The 16587-nt window shown below is 41.2% G+C and overlaps 2 protein-coding genes across 4 annotated transcripts in view; both read left to right on the top strand.

Moving 5' to 3' along the window:
- Positions 1-14988, top strand: edem3 (ER degradation enhancer, mannosidase alpha-like 3). Of its 3 annotated transcripts, none has more exons than XM_086161422.1 (21): positions 1-1110; positions 1197-1242; positions 1389-1489; positions 2144-2183; positions 2694-2806; positions 2926-3079; positions 3661-3795; positions 5259-5364; positions 5678-5775; positions 6432-6557; positions 6641-6724; positions 7088-7171; positions 7600-7724; positions 8216-8387; positions 8490-8635; positions 8747-8891; positions 9173-9364; positions 9610-9775; positions 11175-11360; positions 11731-11778; positions 12543-14988. In XM_086161422.1, exons 1-21 carry the CDS (start codon positions 1022-1024, stop codon positions 12917-12919), a joined length of 2733 nt encoding a protein of 910 aa, XP_086017548.1. In that variant the 5' UTR covers positions 1-1021; the 3' UTR covers positions 12920-14988. The 3 variants fall into 3 exon arrangements, with proteins under 3 accessions (XP_086017548.1, XP_086017549.1, XP_086017550.1); XM_086161423.1 differs by having other exon boundaries at positions 11731-11745; XM_086161424.1 differs by lacking the exon at positions 11731-11778.
- Positions 14828-16587, top strand: part of LOC147225806 (uncharacterized protein C1orf21 homolog) — a 25939-nt gene continuing 24179 nt past the window's right edge. Inside the window, exon 1 of the mRNA XM_086161425.1 lies at positions 14828-14966. The gene's annotated coding sequence lies outside the window, so the exon portion shown is untranslated. The remainder of the gene's footprint in view (positions 14967-16587) is intronic.

Consider the following 16587-nt stretch of genomic DNA (forward strand, 5'->3'; position numbering starts at 1 on the left):
TTTCTAAGGCAGGCTAGCTAGGCGAACTAGCAGAATACAGCGACTTTACCAACACACCCCGCAACTCGAAAGACTGAAAAACCAACGCCTGTCTGCCGGACAACACTAGACTAATTTTTAATCGTTTCGTCCTATCCTGTCGAGATGAATGACAACTGATCTGTGAGTTAACGCTCAGTGAGCTAGCACTGCTGGCTAACTGGCTAAGTAAATCCTGTCAAGTGCACGGTTTCCTACCTGCCTAGCTGACCAAAAGATCTGCCTAGATGAGGAAATTATTACCTTGACAGTTACGATGTCGCTTAATCGGTTTACAGTCGACACACACTTGAATCATTCTGAAGCTGCGATGAAAAGGAGCGTGCAAGGTTTGAAATAAGTCAACCATTAGAGGTGTGGGATAGTAGACAAGTCTCGCCTTAGTGTCGTTGGGAGTCTTTTGACACGTTTGTTTTCATAATCGAAGGAACATAATTCTGACTGCCACACAGCTTTCACTTTACAACTCTATTAGGGGTTATTTTGTATCAAGATCGACAGAAATTTATTATTATTATGTTTTCGTCTTTAGTCGTTTGCTTTATATTCGAGACACTAGTTGAATTCATCACACATCTTAGGCATGTCAACGTGTCACACATCCGGGTGACAGCATGGGAAAGTAAACAATAGCGTTTGACATAACATCCTGCGAGCATCTGTTACATCTGGTAACTTTTCGATCGTCGATCATATTAATTGACGACATTCTCTTATGTTGCAGTGTAGGCAGCACATGTAGATGATGTTGTTGTGCACATGTGTTGATTTGTGTTTGGTATGCTGACCAACAGGGCGGAGATGGGCAGCTGCAAAAAGAAATTATAAGATTTAAATTGATCTTAGAGCAGTGGTATCGGTGTGTGTTTTGTTAGCATGACTTTTGGTTAGGGTCGTAGTGATTATGTATTTGTTTCAAAGGCAGCTTTAGAGCCAAGCTTTAGTTGTATGTATATTGCTACAAATTGGCCTACCGATCACAATGTCCCCTGCACTGTTCATCTTGATGGTGCTTGGAGCTCTATGTAGCCTCGGAAAGGCCATGATGCGGGAGGAGAAACACAGGTTGAGGTAAGAAGATCACATAGCAGCTATTTAGAATTGACATGCTTTTCCGCAACATATTATATGTGCTAATTTGTGTCTATTATCCAAAGGAACCAAGTGATTGAGATGTTTGACCATGCATATCAAAATTACATGGTAAGCTCTTCATCTGATCAAGACATACCAGTTCGAAATTCATGTCATTGCAGGTTTTTATATCAGCCCCACGGCTAAGTAGAATTGTGACAATAACCAGTCTGGACTAGATATTGATGTTATCTTTTCTGTTATTTGTTACCAAGGACCATGCATACCCAGCTGATGAGCTGATGCCTCTCACATGCAGAGGAAGAGTACGTGGGCTGGAACCAAGTAGAGGAGATGTTGACGACGCTCTTGGAAAGTGAGCAGTGCATTGTCTTTTCATCTTTGAGGACACATCTTTGGACGATACCACATCAGCACCACCCTTTTCCATCTGTGGTAGATCTGAATTGTGGAAGGAGTATATTACATTTCCATTTGGGGGTTACCTGCAAAGTGCAGACTTATCACTTGTCTGAACTGTAATGCGTTATTCTGTGGCATGTACCACACCAAATGACTCTAGATGTTCCAACAGTGACTTACAAACAGGACAAAAATGCAAAAAACCTTGGCTGAAAAACATTACCAACTTTCAAAGTAACAATCCCAATTTAGGGTTGTGACTGAAATAATGTAATTAAGTGTTGCTTAGCTGCTTCTCCATCATCCACCCATTGTCTCCCACTTATCCTGCACTCAGAGTCGCAGGGGATACTGGAGCTGAGGTACACCCTGGACAGGTTGCCAGTCAATCGCAGGGTCACATATATCACAGAAAGGTCCCTTTGTCGGTATCGGGTCCTTCATGCTGTGAGGCCGAAGCGCTAACCACTGCGCCACTGTGCGGCTCGCTTATCCATCATGTTAAAGCTAATCACTGTTGTCAATGTACAAAAGGGTGAAATGGGATATGATGGGCTGCACTAGCTTGTTTCTCTCTCTCTCCTAAATTGTTGCTTCTCTCTGCTAGGTTCTCTTTGACCCTTATAGACACCTTGGATACTCTTGTGGTGAGTATCAGAAATGGCATTGGGTGGTCAGACAGTTAAACAACACGTCATTGTGGACTTCCATTCTAGACTGTGGATCGCACATGAAAAGCCTTTGGGAGTCTTATATCTTGATACTCCAGAAGATCAGCAAAATTAAACAATTGTGTTCCAGGATCAATTTAAATGATTCAACTCTAAGCAAGCCCTCTTACCTCTGTTTTGAATTCACTCTGCGGGCTGTATGATTAACAATACAGAAAAGTTTAGATTCTTAGATTCTTCATGGACCACCAAGCACCTCAACGCCAACTGAGGTCCTACCTTTGATGATGTATCCAATACTCTTTATACATCAATGAGAAATACATCATTTCTTGATACTTTCAAAGAATGCAACACCAGTCAACATGTCTTTATCTATTTATTGAATATTCAGTCAAAGCCTTTGGTTAAGTATTTGAGGTCAGCCTTAATCTCTCACTTAATCTCTGAAGTGTAACAAAGCTATATACCGTTTCTCGCCACCAGCTTTTGAACAAGACAACAGAGTTTGAGGCCGCAGTGAGGAGAGTTTTGTCAGATGTGAGACTGGACAATGATGTTGTGGTGTCTGTTTTTGAAACCAACATTCGAGTTCTTGGGTAAGCTTTTGACGAAAAAAAATAACAATGAATTTTGAGAAACTGCTTGCGTAATCCTTAACTATCCTTTGTGGCCTTTACCTCAGTTCAAGATTGTTTATTTATGTGTATGCTCTCAGAGGTCTTTTGGGGGGGCACTCCATGGCTATGATGCTGAGGGATGAAGGTCAGCACATGCAGTGGTACCAGGATGAGCTCCTGCACATGGCCAAAGACCTGGGCCTCAGACTTCTGCCAGCCTTTAACACCAGCAGTGGCCTTCCTTATCCAAGGGTAGGACATACCTTTCTGCTTCTTATTGCAAGAAGATACATGCATTAATGTCCATTACATATTTGTCACGAGTCCTTATGTTTTCATGATGTGTAACTCATGCAGTGCTATAAAATGTATTGGTTTGTACACTAAGATAAAACCATCACAGTATAATACCATAGCCTGCCACCATGCGGTTTATAATCACTTTTTCCTTTGCTGTGATCAGAGGCTAATATTTCTTCTTTTTACTGAACCCAGCCAATTGGCAATTAAAATAACATGCCAGGGTTGCTGTGGTGATCTATTGATGTTATTGTTGGTATTCCATGAAAACATATTCAAAAATGTATATGATGAATGGCTTAAAATACTTAACAAGCTAAAGTTTATTTGAGAATGGACACTATTAAAATGTACTTTTAACAATTTCTTGCCTTAAATTATTTTCTTAAATATGCATTTACACTTGATTTTGCTGTTGCTATGTTGCCATCTGCCATTGTTTTTTGACACAGCTGTTTTTCTACTCCATCTTCTGCACAACAAATGTGACTCAAAGTAATACATTAGCTTCTCTTTTTGTCCTTGTTCAATAGGTGAACTTGAAGTATGGTGTCAGGGGGCCTGAGGCTAGAACAGGCACAGAAACCGACACATGCACAGCGTGTGCAGGAACCATCATTCTTGAGTTTGCTGCCTTAAGTCGCTTCACTGGGGATCCTGTTTTTGAGGTAATAAGCTTTTAGCAGAGGATCACAACCTTTCACGTCCACATCATCCCTTTATGAACATGTTGTTTATTACAATGTATAACTCCATACAATAATGTAGGCCTGGTCAACCCGCATTACGTTCATATACATTTTTTTTTTTTTGCTGTGTATGGGGAATGCTGGAGCAGTGCACGATTGTGCAAGTGCGTAGCTTGGAGGGAACATTGTGCACATACTGTAAAAAAAATACAGAAACACGAAATTCAACATGAATGTCACCATGCGGCTTGGGAGCCATGGGTTGGCCAGGCCTGCAATAATGCAACTGCCATATTTAACCATCACTCCTGTCCAGGAGGTTTTAGTTGTGAAAAATTCATCAGCTGTTTGCACTGATATTTGTCAGCACTGAACAGCCCCACCCTTCATTTGTCTTTCTCATTGTATTATGTAGGGCATCTAGGGTACATTGTACTCATTGGAAATGAGATGGCCCAGGTTGATGAGTTTGTTTGTTGAAGGTTCTCATGTGTGTGTGACGGAGAATGAAATGGTGCATTAGGTATAGAATATTGATGACACTAATTAGGATTATCTTTGAATATTTTTGACCAGGAAAGTAGATTTAGTGATCTAATATATATATAATAATGGAGAATATTGTAGCTTTATATGAGGTTGACCCTATGTAATTTGCTAGCATGTCAGCCAATTTCTCACTTCTCAGAAAAACAGTTACTCTTTCATTCCTTTAAGTAATTCCCAATGAAAACTCAGTTTGTGCAGCTTGAAAGGTGCTACCTGAGCCATAATACATCATATACTGTTTTATTGATACAAAGCATATTGCGAGATTACATTTTACAAATTTTGTTCTGTGCCAGTCTTTTTAATTGTACTTCTTTGGGTTTTAACACATTTGAGCATTTTTGGATCTGATTTAAAACAAAAAACAAACAAACAAACAAAAACAACACAACAACTTTCATTATTTACTTTCTGAAGCCCATAGATTGTACTATGAAATCCATAAAAAAATTGAAAAAAATTGCCACATCATTGTTTAAACCATTCATTTTTGAAAAACTGAATGTCAAAATAATAGCTGCAGCCACTCGGTAAACTGAAGTTCATAGAATAAAACTTATACTATTTGTGAAATGAAGAAAAATTTAGCTAATTTTCATTTTTCTTATTGATCAGCATAACTGCAAATTTTTAGGTCATTTGTCATCTCTAAAATATATTTGAGTTTTAATAAGGCTTGGGCTCAGGTAGATGTCGTAACATAATGTGATCATTCCAAGCTTCATATATTTGCCGGGGAAGGCCTGTTACTGGATCTGTTCATTTCCTGGCAGAAGCTGACTGCTGAACTAGCAGACAGAGTTCATCATTGTAATCACTCTTAACAGTGTGCAGCTACAGCAGATGGCTTTTTATTTTCTAAATCAATAATGCACTCCTCTTTATGCATACAGGCCCATGCCCGGAGAGCTCTGGACTTCTTGTGGGAGAAAAGGCAGAGGAACAGCAATCTGGTGGGAACAACCATTAACATCCACTCTGGAGAGTGGGTCCGCAGGGGTGAGTGCGGGGGAACAGCAAGAAAATTGGTGGGAGTGGAAGCAAGGACAAGAATGTCATGAATAAATATGATTGCATGAGGGAGTGAAAGACAAACTGTGAGATGGCAAGTAGATGATGACTGAAGAATAGTTTGAGAGCCTGGAGAGAGACTAAGACTTGCCATGGATTGATTTAGGACTAAGAACATAGGAAAATGAATATTAAGTTAAATGGCTCCATTGTTTATTTTTTGAGGAAAGTTTGCATGCACAGGGGAAAGATCTTTTTGCTAAAAGAAAATACTCAAGTGTTTTCTCTCTTTTGTCTCTAGATAGTGGAGTTGGAGCAGGAATTGACTCGTACTATGAATACCTGCTCAAGGCCTACGTCCTCTTGGGAGATGACCAATTTCTGCAGCGGTTCAATATTGTGAGGATGCACACTCACATACATGCATGTCTTAGGAGAGTAACCCAATATGTCTTTTTATGGCATTGCAATCTCACAAAGACAACATTGTATTTTTTTATGTGTATGTGCACACAATTCCCATGCGTCTTAGAAATTGGAAAACCTGAAGTAGTTTGTCATATACATCCAAAGTAAAAGAAAATGTACAGTGTCATAGAATATTTGTTATTGGTCTAGAAAATATTTCCATATTTATTATTTGTATTTAGGCCATGCACACCTGATTGTTGAAATCAATTTATGGAATAATCTGCAGAAATGGCAGTAATTTACATTCATCAATAGCTAAAGGGCCACCTTAAGTCTTACTTCTTTCCGGCACATCCAAAAGAGAAAACAACTGAAAGCAGACAGTCTCTGCATTCAAATTACCTGTTCCATTGTTTTTAAAAGTTTGATTTTTTTACAGGTCAAATTCAGATTTAAATGTTGTACTGAATCTTTAAAATCCCTTGGAACTCCAAACATCGTTCTTTTTTTTTTTCATAAAACACTGAAAATTTCAATCTTTGATTGACCTTTATTAGCTACATGAAACAGTTTATGAAATATTTTCTTTTTCTGCATCAGCCACTGTAATAATTTTCAATCTTTTTTTTTCCCCTGGCACTTAGCATTATGCATCTATTATGAAATACATTAGCCAGCCTCCTTTGCTGCTGGATGTTCACATTCACAAACCTCTGCTTCCTGCTCGTACCTGGATGGACTCACTGCTTGCTTTCTTCCCTGGACTGCAGGTCAGATGGGTCCTTTGACTAGAAGCATGCTGTGTGTAATTTCAGGAGCTTTGCATTCACTTTTTATTTTATACATTTCACAGGTGTTGAAGGGAGATATCCGTCCAGCCATTGAGACTCATGAAATGTTATACCAAGTCACCAAGAAACACAACTTCCTACCAGAGGTAATCAGTCTGCCTCAGGTTCTTAGGTCTGCATTAAAAATATTAACTCATTTTGTTCTATTTTCCACTACCATTTTAAGTTACTGATTGAGGAATTGAAACTTTCACATACATACTGTGGAGGCTGAATTTCAATTCATTTTCATTGTTTTGTTTTGTTGATCAAACCACCAGACTTGTGTCATTTGTCCAGCTGAATTGTCAGTTGACTATGTCTTTACATCCCCACTGGTTTCTGTTTCTACATAAAAAGGAAGTGATCAGGTTGCATTTATATGCGGAGGCTAAATTTTAGCTTTCCTCTGTTAATTACAATGCTTGATCAGTGTGTTGACCCTTTTTTCCTTCTCAATCTATCCCTAGGCATTCACGACTGATTTCAGGGTACACTGGGCACAGCATCCCCTGAGGCCTGAGTTTGCAGAGAGCACCTATTTCCTATTCAAGGTAATTTATCAGACAAGCTTACCGGAAATGTAATGTGGCGCTACAAAAGTAGACATGTACCACTTTTTGTTATAAATTTGTTACTTTCAAGTGTGCCACGCTTTCTCAGAAGCTCAGCAAAGTCAACATTTTTGTAGTCATTAAGGAGTTCCCATTTCACAAATCTCTAATTATTGTTCATAATTTTTATAATACCTTTCCCTCAACATTCCATTCCAAAATAACGTTTGATCGTAGCATCATAAACCAGTGAAGATTATTTTACAGCAAAAATTATGATGTTTTTTTCACTTGCAATATGTATTTTTATCCAGCAATGAAAGAGAGTTGTGTGTAACTTTCACTTTGTGTCCATTGTGTTTCCAGCCAGCATCTTTGGTCACACATTGATTCTTTCTCCCATCAATATGTGCTATTCTCTATCACAGGCCACAGGAGACCCATACTACCTAGAGGCAGGTCGCACTATCCTTGACAATCTCAATCGCTTCGCCCGTGTCCCTTGTGGCTTTGCTGCAATGAAGGACGTGCGCACCGGGAGCCATGAGGACAGGTGAGTGAGAGTTACACAGGCTGATTAGCTAAGAAATGGCCACAGACACTTTTAAGACATTCAGCACTTTGCATAAAATTTCAGAACACCATACATACAACCACAAGAATTTAATTGTGAGAGCTTTTGAAATCTGCCAAAAACTGATTGTGTGTGTGACAACAGCCTATCAAACATGCAATTCTAACTCCCATTTTGATCTAGAAATCATAGTACTGTATTTGAAGGGATTTCTCAATAACACAATAATTTAAAGAGAATTGCTAAGTATTTCAAATAGCAAATTTCTGGGAAATGTTTATTAAGTCTAAACCTTTATAAGAAATCAGTCTTTTTTTTATATTAATGCCTAACAACATGTTTTACTAAATTTCTCCCAAGTCTGTGTTTATTTCAAAATTTTATACTTGTACAAAAAGTAGAGGTATTTTAAAAGAGACCAATCTTTTACCCTGGATGTCCAAGATCTGACACTTCTTCTCTCCTCTTAGAATGGACTCATTCTTCCTTGCCGAGATGTTCAAGTATCTCTTCCTGCTTTTTGCTGACACAGAGGATTTACTGTTTGATGTGGAAGATTACATCTTCACTACTGAGGCACACCTCTTGCCTCTGTCTCTCTCCACAGCCCCTCACTCTTCATCAATTCCCTCAAATAGAACGGTAATCATCATGATGCCATTACAATTACATCTGCTTAGACAGATAATTAATTTAAACAGCTGAATCTCTAATGGAAACTGTCATATACTCACGATACCTCAGTTGGAGGAGGAGCTGGACGACTCTAACTTTGATTGGACATGCCCTAACACTCGCCTCCTCTTTCCTGACCCTGCCTTCCCCCGGAATCTGAGGGAGCCAATTCGCACTGCTGTGGACAAGAGCTGCCCACGCCCCGCTCCTTACCGGTATGCATACCGGTAACGTTGCCACGTTTTATGCCTGTATAACATATTTATAGTCTGCTAATATAAATGTCCCAGCTGTCTACTTCCCTTCATGCTGTTTCCTTTATTAAGGGAACCTGGAATGGGCAGCCCCCCCCTGAGAGCTCAAGACTTCATGGCAAACAACCCTGAACACCTGGAGCTACTGAGGAGGATGGGAGTCAGTCTCATCCACCTGAAAGATGGCAGGGTACAACTTGTTCAGCATGCCACACAGGTACACTCAGTTTAGCAACAGGAAAACCACCACCCAAATCTTGCTAATTGACTTTACTTTGTTTATTGCTGCTCTTTTGCTTCCAAACACTTTGGTTGCAAATGTTTAAGTCATTGTATAATATGATGACGATGTCACTGTATTTTGTGCATGTTTAACTAAGTTGCTTCCAAAATAGCAACAGTATAAATTGTACAAATTCTTCTAATATGCCAACAATGCAAACTATTGTGGTCATTCTATCCTGATTGTTTTGGTCTGTTCTTCTTTTGCATCTCTAGGCGGTGAGTGCAGTAGCAGCCGAGGATGGTGTCCGTTTCATGCAGGAGATGATGGAGCTTTCTAGTCAGCAGCAAAAAGAACAGCTGCCTCCCAGAGCCATTCAGATCGTCTCCCATCCATTCTTCGGTAGGGTTGTGCTGACTGCTGGCCCAGCACAGTTTGGCACGGACCTGTCCAAAAGTTCGTTGGGGGTGAGTGGGTTTTACTGCTTTGCCAGATTTCCAGTGGAAACTTAGCTTTCATCCTGTTAAGCTTTCCTGTAGAGAACCTTTCACTGTTGTCTTGTGTTTTAAAGAGAGCTCTCCCTCTGACTAACTATTTCCCCATTATATGATAGGAAAATGTGATGAACGATGCTTTTTTTCCCTCTGATTGCCAAAACTCATAAAATTAAAGTGTGTTCCCTTTTTTCCTGCTACTTTTCTCCTCTCGGTAGGTACGAGGCTTCGTAACTATTGCAGAGCCTTACAGTGGGTGTAGTGAAATCACCAATGCCGATTATGTTCAGGGCCACATAGCCCTGCTTCAGAGAGGCCAGTGTATGTTTGCAGAGAAAGCCCGACACATACAGAAGGTTGGCGCCATTGGAGGCATAGTCATTGGTGAGTGCAGGCAGCTGACGACTGTGAGAAGGAAGATGTCAGCTCGGTGATGAGATTAAGGTCCGATAAATGGATTTTCTTGTAGACAGTCTCTCAAATATGTCTAGCATATTACTTGATGACTTAATAATTAAATAATTTCTTTCTTATAATTTTTGGCCATGTATAATGAAAGCAAACACGACAGCTATATTTTTTTTGCAACAATCTTCATTTGTATACCATATACTCATCCAGTTAATTCATTACATTCCTATGTTGACAGCAAAGCAACATAAGTTACTCCATGAAAAACAGTTCAAATTAAAAAAATTCTGCTGTGATGTCGAGTCAATTAATTCCGCACTTTAGCCAAACTTTTCCAGTTGCATACATTTGGAAAAATTAGGTGCTATGATTCGTGTTAGGGCACTAGTTCTTATTGCCTGGGAAAAGATGGTCAGTTTCTTGAAGTCTTTCATTAATGTGGTTGTGGCCCGTTGAGGTGTATCTTTAAATATCTAAAGGGAAATTCTGCAACCAGCTTTCCTCCAAGTCCAAGTCTGTGTCTTTGACAATCTATTCATAGCAGAGGGATTCACAACTTTTTTTGGCTCTATATATGTTGATGACCATCATTTAAATAAAAAAACATCAGCTGCTAAAAAAAGAGTTTAGACAAGAGTCCTCAGCAAAGCACAATTAAGATGTCAAAAAACTCACTGGAGAAAAAAATAGAATAGGGAACCTTCAGTTTGGTTACTGTTAGAAAAACACTGATCTTGACTGCACTCTGCTCGGGGTTTGTAGTGCCCTCTGCACATTCTATAACCCCCTGCGTTTTACACACGAAATGTATGAAAGGCCAATATTTTGTCCCTCAACAGAATGTTGATTCATTTTGCCACTGACAGATGTTTATCTGAGGGGTGCTCATGTGACATATTCCTGAAAGTCTGAAAGTCGCTTTGTCTTTCACATAAGAGGTAGTGGGGTAGGAGGCTGCCAACATTACCTGGCTAAAAGCACCCAGATCCCTTAATCTGGGGCCGCTCAATCCTGCTCTCTTTCTGCTTCTCGTGTCAGTCAGTCTGTGAAAATGCCAAATGGAGCGTTATGATCACAATTGCTCTGCATATTTTCAACACAACAATGTGTAGAGGCCCATGTTTGTCAGTAAAAGTGACAAGAATTTGACCTTAATCTACAAAATGAAATCAAAAAGGCATTTGAGTGGCATAAAAAAAATAATTAAAGCAGGTGAACTGTTACATTTTTGTAATACTTTCATTTGAGAAAAGCAAATTAAGAAATGCATTTATTTTATACCATGTATATTATAATAATCTATTCCTATTTTCTCTCAATCATTAAATCGACAAAGTGTTTTATCCTATATTGTCTCTTCTTTGCCTGTCAGACGACAATGAAGGTAGCAGCAGCGACACAGCTCCGCTGTTTCAAATGGCAGGGGATGGCCGCAGCACGGATGACATCACCTTGCCTCTCCTCTTCCTCTTTCACAAGGAAGGCAACATCCTGTTGGAAGCTTTAAAAGAGTACAGGGAGGTGGAAGTGCTGCTGAGTGACAAAGCCAGAGACAGAGGTGATACTCTTCCCTATAATGCTGTACTACTTGGAGCTCTCTTTTCCATTTTCTTCATCTGTCTTGGTATTCTAAGATCGATCCCCAATCTCTCCACCGCCTGTGCCTCATCATACAGTGAGCTTAATAAATTAAAGATGAGATGTGGGGATTCAGAGATTATTTGAAGGCTTAGCAATTGTGACTCATTCCAATACCACCCACCAGGTGATGTTATATTGGTTGTCGGTGGGGGTTTATAACTCTTATTGATATTACGTTTTTGTCTGTTTTGTCATATCCTTTTATTCCTCTTGGACAACTGTAACCACAGGTTTTCTCTGCTCTCTTTTTTTTCTTAAAATAATGCCCTTACCTTTTGGATGAGCAGCAGCCATATTCAAAGGTAAACCTCTTCCTGGCGGCCTGATTGAGGGCAGTAAGTAATTTCTTCTAACCTTTTCTTTGACAAGAGCCCATATTGTCAGCTCTGAGAGTGTTCTGTCCTTTGTATCTATCTCTGCATCTGTCACTTTTACCACATGCTCAAGACCCATATGTTTCTGTTTATTGAATGATGATGTTCCTCCGTACCTTCTCTTTTTTCCTGTTAGTTCCTGTTTCCAGAGAACCCCAGTTGACTTTCATTTGAGGCATGCAAAACAAACTCACATGGTTTCTTGTTTTTTTTCATCTTCATCTTTTTTCCTGTATTTACTCGCAAGCCATATTTCCTGTCAGAAGCTGCAGAAGCAAGATTTCAAAACTATTGTCGAGACTTAATTACACCCTCTGCAACCCTTTTAATCTATTAGTAAAAATTAATGACTAATCTCTTTACTAATGTGGAAAAATTAGGTTAAAGAGGTGACAATATTTTAAGTAAGCATGATACATTTAATTTGCCTTGTAAAGATTTATGCCAAATTCACAGAATCACGTTTGCCAGATATATTTTCTCAGTTGACTCTCAGCTTGGTTTGGGAGTTACGTAGGGTTTATCCTGTGAGAAACATGACTCACCGGGAGCATCATGCTTATACGGTTGACAGCTTCTTTATTAAAGCAAGGTCTATTTTAGACTGAGAATATCTGCAAGGGGACACATTGTTCAGATTACTGAGGAGGAGGAAAAATACTGTGTTTGTGCCATGCACATCTTTTTTCTGTAGAGCATTTTAGTCATTGATGCCTCCTTTTCAGGCGTTGATGTGCAAGAAGCAGAGGATAACTGTCTAAATGAGGCAACATCGCCCACATCCTCAGCACCTACAGACCAGTCACAAGTGAGTACAGAGTTAGATGAGTCTGCACCTGAGGAACCTACTGCATCACAGGAGGAAGTGAGTCCTGTTGATGAAGAAACGAGTCCTGCAGAGGAGGTTAGTCCTCTTGAGGAACGTGGCAGTCCTGAAGAAACAAATCCACAGCCCAAAGAGGCTAAAGAGGAAAGAAACTTTGACAAGAAAGAGGAATCTGAGGGTGACACAGACTCCAGCAGCCAATCAGTGGATGAACTGCTTGCTGACTGGCGGGAGGACTTGGAGGCATTCCAGCAGATGGAGAAGGATGAGCTCTGACAATTGTCAGACATGTCGTGCCCCGTTACTGTGGCTTGATCCCGCCATCTTCACGAGTCACTAGCCTCGAACAAACACTGAACGTTTTGTTTTACCGCTAAGACGTTGAAATGATCACTGCTTCCTCTCTTGTCATCCGTGGATGGCATTATGTGCCAAAGCAGGTCTCGTGCTGTATCTCTGTACCGCAGTGGAGTCCTAATTTACCTGGTACATGTTGGAAGAGACCTGGAATTTTACCTCACTTTGTCAGCATAATCAATACAGTCTCTCATGACTGACGAGGACCAGTCTGTATCAATCTGCACCATGTTTTCGCATTCGGAATAATTTTCGTTCTATGCATTACTGTCCGCTATAGCTATAATGAGTGATAATCCAAAAGGTTAAATAATTGACCAATTTGATTTTATTTAAACCTAATTATTGTTTGTGATGCAATGCTACCTGTTTTCAGGGGTTTTGGGCCTAATCATGACCATGAATGCTAGCTGTGAGTTAAAGACTGAATGAAGTGGGTCAGATGTCAAAATACAGTGTAGGATGTTGGTATCACTTATGGTCGATGAACTCCATATGATTATACAGTCACATGGCAATGTAAATATGTATTTATAAAAAAATATACTGACTGAAAAAATGCAGCGCTCTCCCTCAGGTTCTGGTTCACTAACAAACAACAACTAGTCGTTGTTGGGTGGAATGGACACCCTCTAGCAGCATGTTGGACACACCTGTGGTTTGCCACAGGAGGGTGCTATATGATCTGTCATGCTATGGCTGCTGACTGACTGGAAGGAGCAAAAATAAGCCTATAAATTGTATGGGATAAATAAAACGGACACGGGAATTGTCAAGACTGTTTAGATTTTACATATATATATATATATATTATTGCTAATTGATCAAAGAAGTAATAAGTCCTGGAAAGGTTTTGGCTAGTCTTTGTGTAAAATGGGAGAAAACCTAAATCTCAGTTAAGAGTTTACATCTGAATATTCTAGATCTGTCTAGAATTGTTTTTCAATTTTTGATTAAAGGGAAAATCGGAATATGTGTGTTCTAAATATGTTTCTATATCTGGGAACCTGTATAGGATAGGGGTGAAAAAGTCAATGCTAGATTTGTTTACAGGTGGAAGGTTTATTTATGACTAAATGACATTGAAATGTCAGAAATACTTTTTCATGGGGTCTGTTTGTCAAAGGTATTTGGATCAGACAAAGGTGACATTCGACTTTATTGTCCACCAATACTGATGTGTGTTTAAAATGTTTATATGGCCGATTTTATGCCGAAAATCAGTATAAAATCACCACATGAATCTCCCCAATAGAATAATCAACATTATACGCTTCTACAAATATTTCGAATTCCACAATCTGGACTCCAAGATTGTCTCCCACTTGGCCACGAATTCAGTTCTGTTCTCTTGACTATTTCAGGCTTTGCCACTTCACTCTTGTCTGTTGAATACTGGACCGGAACTGGCTTCAAATAAACAAACAAACAAACAAATAAATAATATATGATGTCACAAATCACCCGAGTGTATGAAAATCAGATTTCCAGTGAGCTGAGGAAACAAGTCCTCAAAAAATACAAACACACAAGGAACAGCGCACTTGAGAAAGAAATACTTAATGTTCATCTGAATGTAAAGACAAAACAAAACAGAAGAAACACATATAATACCAACCAAAGACAATCAACAAACATTTTTTTCGTGCAAGAAAAAAATGAAGAGGTAATAGGTGAGAGGTTCTCCCCCCCGGAGGACGGGCGGCTGCGGGGGCCGGGCCGGGGCTGCGGGGCGGCGGGGCTCCACCAGTGGCTGCTGAGTTGTCGGGCGCTCCTCTCCTCAGCAAGATGGCTGCATTGCTGCACGCAACAGTGGCATCCTGGTGAAATGACGCAAGCCTCGGTTTACGTTTAGTCCTCCAGGCGCTGAGCTCCTCAGCCTCCATCCAGCTCAGATCCCGCCCGACGGACCCGGAAGATCGACCGGCGAAGCCTCCAGTGGACCGAGCGGCACCGGTTCATCTGAGTAAGTACCGGCTTTGTGTTTCGCGGATCGGTCCCTGGGGGTACCATTTATCCCTCCACGGAGCCCCCACACTCCGGTCGGCGCGTTTCTTTTCCCTCGTTACTCGCCCTTTTGTTGTTGTTTCTGGAGTGAGCCGCGATCGCCCGGCGCTTTCCTTCCTGCGCCCTGGGCTTCGTGTCTGTCCGCGTTTTGTTTTCGGGGCTGCTTCCGGCAACGCAAACGCCGAGATATCTCAGCTGTTATCGGCGAAAAACACCACGATATGTATATCATTTCTTCATGAAGTGCGTGTGTATTTGAGGGCGTGCGTGTGTGCACTGTCTTGCTGGACAGCGTTGGCTCAGCGCATTTCAAATTTTCCACACATCCTGGTTGGCTGTGCCACCCTGGCTCCCTGCTTTCCTCTCCGCCGCCGCGGAAAGGGCCGTTTGGATTTGAAGGAGGCGGCCGGTCCTCGGCTCCACAGGCCGCCAACTATTGTGGAAATTGAACTGTGTGTCTGAACACCCTCTTTCTCTCCCCCTGCCCACAACTCTTGCCCACCCCCCGGAACAAAGCGCCCCAGTGTCTCCCCTTTTCTTTTCTTGCGCAGCTGGACACAGCTGTTAACCGGAGTTGCAGCTCCAAAGACCAGCCCCAGGGCAGAACTGAGCCCTGCAGCCGGACCAGGAGCTACTGCTGCTCCGGTGTTGTGCGTTAGGAAGAACATATTGCCTCCTGTTTGCCTCCTGAGATTGTTTTCATCGTTGCAGTGGTTCTGCCTCGGAGGGAATCAGGGAGATGGGAACAGCTGGATAATATGAAAGTCACTGCAGCCACAATTAGATTTGATATATCCATCTAGGCTTATTTGCAGCTCATTAAAGTTGGACCGAGTCTATTTCAAATGTCCCCTCTTCTCCCCCGTCATATGTAAAAACATTGAATTGCCAGAGGTAGTTATGAAGCACCTTCTCAGCAGTGTTGAAATGTGCCATTTGCTTATTCGCTACTGTAAGGTTTTGCAACATCAACACCCAGACAGTTTTATCCATTCAGTGACCGGTTGCTGGCCTGCGGGGTGAGAAAAAGTAGTACCAAAGCAGCAGCTTAGTCCCGGCTACTGCATATAGATTACCATCACGGCGGTCCAGCGATAGGATTTTACAAGCCCTACTCTGTACTTTACTCTCGTTTTATCTGTCCGTCTTCATCCATCTGCGTCTCCCTCCCACCCGTCCCTCTCATGCTTACCAGAGTGTGTGTACGTGCTTATGGGATGTTGCCCACATATGGCTTTCGGATATGGTTGACTCGCGAAACAGAATGTAATACATGCGTCTCACTTCCCCATTTTGTCTTTCTCTCACTCTTCATCTCTGAAGCAAAGTGATCTTGGTCCTCGCCTCGGTCGTCACCCTCTCCATGTCTGGCCCATGTGGCCTTTTCACCACTTGCTCGTTGACAGCAGTTCAGGTAATTGTTCGGTCTGTGTTTGGTCAGGATGCAACACCTGTCATGTCACCAGGGGGAGTGTAGGTTGAGTGTCTCTCTGGTTACCAGGATGTTGTCTGGATCGTGTCATTCCGGGGGCCTGACAGAGAGCGCCCATCACTGTGTGTTGCTCCCAGGATGTTTGTGT

Source organism: Fistularia commersonii, chromosome 16 (genome assembly GCF_037954325.1).
Source record: "Fistularia commersonii isolate RoL2024-O1a breed Wild chromosome 16, RoL_Fcom_v1.0, whole genome shotgun sequence".
NCBI lineage: Eukaryota > Metazoa > Chordata > Actinopteri > Syngnathiformes > Fistulariidae > Fistularia > Fistularia commersonii.

What these genes read in the sequence shown, in the direction of transcription:
- edem3 (XM_086161422.1), top strand. Translation starts at nt 1,022, where the DNA reads ATGTCCCCTGCACTGTTCATCTTGATGGTGCTTGGAGCTCTATGTAGC. An exon ending in ATGCATATCAAAATTACATG is followed by an intron (nt 1,243 to 1,388) that starts GTAAGCTCTTCA and finishes TTTGTTACCAAG; the next exon opens with GACCATGCATACCCAGCTGA. An exon ending in CATTGGAGGCATAGTCATTG is followed by an intron (nt 9,776 to 11,174) that starts GTGAGTGCAGGC and finishes TTTGCCTGTCAG; the next exon opens with ACGACAATGAAGGTAGCAGC.